The sequence below is a fragment of the Oryzias latipes genome, chromosome 19, assembly GCF_002234675.1.
Source record: "Oryzias latipes chromosome 19, ASM223467v1".
NCBI lineage: Eukaryota > Metazoa > Chordata > Actinopteri > Beloniformes > Adrianichthyidae > Oryzias > Oryzias latipes.
In genome coordinates, this window is record NC_019877.2 from 21621824 (window position 1) to 21627823 (window position 6000).

General features: G+C 43.0%; 1 protein-coding gene across 3 annotated transcripts in view; it reads left to right on the top strand.

Moving 5' to 3' along the window:
• a1cf (APOBEC1 complementation factor) overlaps window positions 1-5394 on the top strand; it is a 30894-nt gene extending 25500 nt beyond the window's left edge. For 2 of the 3 annotated variants that reach the window (XM_004080747.3, XM_020712033.1), the window contains exons 12-13: window positions 3482-3627; window positions 3754-5394. In XM_004080747.3, coding sequence (XP_004080795.1) covers window positions 3482-3627; window positions 3754-3911 — 304 coding nt within the window. In that variant the 3' untranslated portion in view covers window positions 3912-5394. Of the gene's footprint in view, window positions 1-3481; window positions 3638-3753 lie in introns of all 3 variants that reach the window. The other variant, XM_011488486.2, reaches the window with a different exon arrangement.
• The last annotated feature ends 606 nt before the right edge of the window (window positions 5395-6000 follow it).

The window sequence follows — 6000 nt, forward strand, 5'->3', positions numbered from 1 at the left end:
TAAATCCCCGATTTCAAAAACACCCTGGATAGCAAAAAGATCAAATGTTTCTTTAGCCTTTTAGGCAGGCAGGATGGAACCAGAACCTTTATATGTAAAGGGGTGAGCGGTTGGTTCCAGGACAAACAGGGGGTCTGAACGCAGTCCAGAGGAGGGTGAACCCTGATAGATAAATACAGCTGGCAAATTGAACACATCACATTTTGTCTAAATGTAAAAAAACAGAATTTTCTTTTCATAATGATGCGTTTTGCACTTTGATTCAATCTCACTAACATTCCAAGTCAACAGCAGCCATTGTTACAGTTGTGCTCATAAAATTACAGACCCTGGAATACTAATGAAAACACAAAAACTTTGTTTCTACTCATAGTTAGTGGTTGGATGACGCCGTTTGTTGTATAAAAAAAACTCTGTTTACCCTTCTGACCCTTTTTTTTTAATCATAATGACAACAAACTGCATTCATCTCACCAGAAAGTTTCCTGTGCCTTTGCAGCTCAAACATCCCCAAACCATCAACCATCCGCCTCTGTGTTTCACAGTAGGAATAGAGTTCTTTAGGGCTGGGTTGATTTGATAAAATCGATCTGAATGGATGCTAGCTAAATAAATCAATAATTGATCCATAAAAGTAGAGATCGATCTTTTATGCCTTTCCTTTTCCGCTGGCCTAACACCTAGTAGCAGTAAAGCCAAAGTCCACTAGCTAAATGCTAAGGTATAATAGAATTTCCCTTAGGACGGCTAATGCTAACGCTCGTTTGATTAAGTGAACAGCTTCATAGACTCACAGGCAGGAATTTTCCAAACTCTTTTAAGGAAACGTTTTTTTAAAGTAACCATTTGTGGTGTAAAACACTATTTTTCCGCTCCAATCTTCTGGAATAAAGTGTGATGCTGTAGTGAGAGCTCCACCTAGTGGCCAAACTGAAACACCTCCAGGAGAGGCAATGATCTGTACATTTTTGTTTGAGAAATCATGTAACACTGTATGGTGTTAACAGTCTCACTAGTTTATTATTTCACCAATAATATTTACATTATGTGAATTGTATTAGATTAATAGGAATACCTTCAAAACATTTATAGATTATTAATGTATTTCTGTACAAAGATGTCTAAATATGCAAACCATATAAAATCAAAATTGAATTGAATCAGCCGTATTGCTGTTGAAGAAAACATGGAATGAAATCTGTCAGAAATACTCAAAGTACTTGTTCACTTAGAGCATCAAGTAAAACCTTCATGAGGGACCATGTAGGAAGACCCTGTTAGCACTTTCATTGTCATATTATAGACGCACTTCCTTTACACTTTTACAGCTCTGCAGCCCCAGGAAATTCGACCTGTTGTAGTCCCACTATAAACCACCAGTGGTAGGGAGAAAATTCAGTTTCTCTCCAAAAATGAAGAGACACAAATATCGTTACAAGGATTTTTTGTTTTTGCATTATTTTATTTCCTAATGATAGAATCTGAAGGTTTTTGAGTCTTTTGATTTTATTAGAGCTGAAATGTCTGAAGATTTATTTAAAGAAACGTCTTTAAAACGCCCCTCTCACCCTTCCGTGGGTGGTTTCTCCTCCAAGCTCGGGTCCTCAACCAGAAGGAGCTTGAGGTCCTGCAGTATCTTAGCTGTTCCTGTTCCCTTCTGGACTGAGAGGTCTGAGGTCTTTCCGGGGATCTGTTGTAGCCACTCCTCCAGCTTGGGGGTTACTGCCGCACCGCATCCTCTGCTCTCAACTGCATGAGACATTATAGTTAAGTGGGCTTTCAGCTTCAAACTTTATTTTTTCCGATCCAATCTCCTATTTATATAAAGGTTGTAGCAAAGATTGAGGTGGGCTGACTAATGTGCTGTCCCACTTTAGGCTCTACATCCAGAACCCTTAGGGTGAGGTCAGACATTGTCCACCTTTATGTGTGTGTGTAATCATATATTTCACTTTAAAGGATGTCCTTTTATCCCCCTCATCTGGGACCAGGTCATGGGTTCAGTCAGTCAAAGCAGAGATGCCCCGACATTCCTCTCTCGGCCAACTTGGCAGTGGAATCCTGAGGCGTTATCAGGCCAGCCAATCTCTTTAGATCTGGACCAGATGTGTCCTTGATACCCTGGGAGCCGTTCTGGACCAGATGTTTGAGCCCCCCCAACTGGCTGCTCTTGATGTGAAGGAGTTTGCTGCCAGACGCACAGGAGAGTCTGAAACTCAAAGGAACAAAAGTTAGTGATTATTCTGCTCCAACTCCTGAAAGATTATCTGAAGCTTACATTTCCGGAAACACTGAAGATCCGAAGAGCACTGGGCAGGATGACATCACTCTTGGTGGGACGTAAACACAGACGGTCATAGCCGTCTCTGTTTACGTCCCACCAAGAGCGCATGTGGAGACAGCGCTGGAGACGCATCACTCTGGACTCCTCACTGCCACCCATGTTTCAATACGTGGATTGTGCTACACGTGGCAACAACACAATTGACCTACTCTATGCCAACATCGAGGAGGCATAGAAAGCCACGCCCCTTCCTCCTCTCTGCAAATCAGATCACATACTGGCTTCTTTACAACCCAGGTACACAACCTTGGTGAAGAGAGAGCCTCCATCAACCAGAATGGTAAGGAGGCAGAGGAGGAGCTTAGAGACTGTTAGAGCACAGACAGGAGTGTGTTATTGGACGTCTACGGTGAGGACATCGAGCAGGCATCTCAGTGTCTGACACACAACATTCAGTTTTGTTTAGATATTGTGATGCCCACAAGGGCCGTTATGCAAATAACAAACCTTGGATCACAAAGGAGGTCCTGATCAGGAAAAGGAGAAATCCATGCAAGCTCAGTTGAGGTGTTGTCTGAGAAGCTCTAGAGAAAACTACAAAGCAAAGACTGAGGGAAAATTTAGAACAAACATTATAAAAAAAGTGTGGGATGGAATGAAAGCAACCACAGGGTGTAACAAAGGGGCTACATTGGGAGGAGATAGTGTGGAGCGAGCCAATGATCTAAACGATCATTTCAATGGTTTAACTCATCAGCAAACCCTCCACCTACATCACCTTGTTCCCCTTTATTTCCTCCTCACTCTACAAATGAACCTGCACTGTTGGCATCAGCTTTCCTTCATTACATTTCTCCAACGGAACAGCAGGTAAGAAGAGACCTGAAGATTTCATTTCCAGCAATACCTCACGGCACGTTTGGGTCTGCCAAGACTTCCCGCCTCCTCCCATGCAAGTAGATCTAATTCACCACCAGGCAGTGATCAGGGGACAGCTCCACCCCCTTCTGCCATGAGTCCAAGACAAATGACCGGAGGGGACACTGAGGACATCAGAGAGAGTCAACCAACAGTGTAGAGCTTGAAGATTGGAATTAGTTTAGCCAGGAGGAGGCGCTCCATCAGATTGTGAATGTCACTCACGGCTCAGTTTTGTGCAGTTTCTGCATCAGACACTGATTGCATGTTTTCTTGCAGACATCCCTTCACCCCGGCTAAGCTGTGTGCTGCTGTGGAGGAAGCCAAAGTCCACGCGGCGGAGTACACCCTCCAGACGCTTGGCCTGCAGTCAGATGGCACTGCTGACGCTACTGCTGCCGCCATGACCTCAGTAGCCTTCCCAGGTATGTGAAGGTCCGTACCAAAATCAACTAACTCTTGGCTCAAAGCACTAACAGACTGGTTTCTGGTTTTCACAGCAGAAACTAAAACAATCATTCTTCTGAGTCCTGGTTCTGTTCTCCAAACAGGATATACTCTGGCGAGCCCAGTGTCCTCCGCAGCGGTGGCCTCTCAGCTGAAGGAGGCCGCTTCTCTGGGTCAGGAGCTCACCGCCTACGCTGCTTATGAGGGCTACCCTGCGTTTGCAGTGGCAGCACGCCACACAGATGGATACGGGGTTTTCTAGAAAGAAAGCTGCATTCACACCAGCACCGCCCCCTCCTTCTGGGGCTGTTTACAGGACAACCGAAGCACTAAAACCCAGCAGCTCAGCCGATCAGTTTCCTTTGGTGCTGAACCCATCCACAGGAGCAGTGAACGAACGTGAGTGCGTTGTTATGCCGCACTCACGTTGTCTGACTCTTCACTCTGGTTTGTCCCATCTTCTCGCCCGTCTCTGCCCTCTGGACAGTTGCCAGCCGTTGAATGTCAAACCAACCCAGGTTCATTCTGATCTGCTTCAATTTTCTACATGGAATTGTGACGATAGTGAAAACATGTTCACGCCATTTTCTCTGTATACCATGGTTTATGTCGTGGCAATTGTGTTGTTTAAGTTGTAATACATTATCTAGGACTGTCATGGTATTTTAGTATTATCTTGACATTTAAGTGACATGAAGAAGACCCCCCCCCCCTCCCGTCTTATGGCTTTTGCTCTGACTTTTCTGTCTCATAAAACTTTCAGATTTTTTTTCTGTAAATCAAACTTGTCACATTGATGTTTCACATGAAAGCTTTTCAATAAGCTTTTAGTAACCGCCTTATGGATGAGCATCAGTGACACACTAGCAGAAAAGCAGCTTTCACCATTAACTGGATTCTCATCCAAGTTTTTTTCCCAAAGCTTTTAGTGATTCTGAGAAAAAGTCGCAACATTCAGTTCATTAAAAATTATTTTTTAGTCTGTCCACCTTAGTGAAACACTCGTTTCCAAACCGCTGTTGAGCCTCTCGTCTGCTGTGTTTTAGTGAAAACGTCCAGAACAAGGCAGACGGGTATTGCTGATGTTTTAGGTTAGCATCCCGGCCCCCCATGCAGGGATGAGCTCATTACATTCTCCTGAAAAGCTGATAGGAACTTGTCTAAATAAAAGTTATGCTTCATTTCTGTTTTAGCGTTTAGCAGTTTGACGTTAATTTTCTCCTCTGCTGCATCATTAAACTAGATGGAGTTGCTCGTGCCAGTATTTTCAGTCTTCTTCAGACGCTTGCTTCGCTTTATTAAAAAGAGGAGAAAATCTGTCTTGGTTTTAAAAATCCTGCTAAATACCATGATGTTGAAATGTCTTCAGAAATGATGATGGAAAACTTTCTCGTGTTGTCCGCCTGCTGACGCCAGCATCAGTCTTACTTTTTTCCTTCATCTTTTGTCAGCAGGTTTGTGGAGAGTTTGGAATCCGAGACATGATAAAGCAGAGACAGTATTAAAGTGTGTGGAGCACTTAAAGCTTATTTTTATAGCAGAAAAAGCGAATATCCAGAAACTCTGTGGAGTGTTTTGCGTTGACTTTAACCAGTGTAATTAACAGAAAATGAAACAAATCTACGATTGGGTAAATGTGAGAAGATAAGTGGATTTCCTGTGATTTAAGGAATCTGCTATGAGAATCTGTCAATTTTGATGAAATTTGATCCTGATGAATGAATAAACTGATGTCTGAAGAACGAGTGAGCGGTCAATCTGCATTTCTGTACATTACAATCAAACATCAACTGCTGACGATCGACCAGACGGTTGTTATTCTACACTGGAATGAAAGGCATGTTTCCTTCTTGAAAACCTCTAACACAACTAAAGTGTAGAACCACAAAGTCAAGCAGAACTAAAGATTTACATCCCAGACAAACATTTTTATAAAGCTGTATTATGACAGAATTCAAAGCCCAAAACCAACAAAAGGTGATGTAATCGACAGGCTTCTGCATCATATCTGGCTGATCCTGCAACATTTCAGCCTCTGCTCTGCAGCAACATGGAGAAAAAAGAAAGGTTTACATTTTCAACAAAAATACCATAACTTCTTCTTTTAACCTTGTGCTATCCTAGGCACTTTACCATTGGGAGTTGGGTCATCTAGACCCACTAGACAGTGCTCTGAACCTTTTTTCTTCAATGATTTGTGATCTTCACTGGTGTCCATGGATTACATGAAATCTTTCCACCTTAATTCACCTTTGTCATGGTAGGGAGAACACGTCAATGTAAGGGGGGGGGGGGGGGGCATCTAAGATAGCACAAGGGTTACCAAAAAAAGATATTTCAGTTTCCCGAGT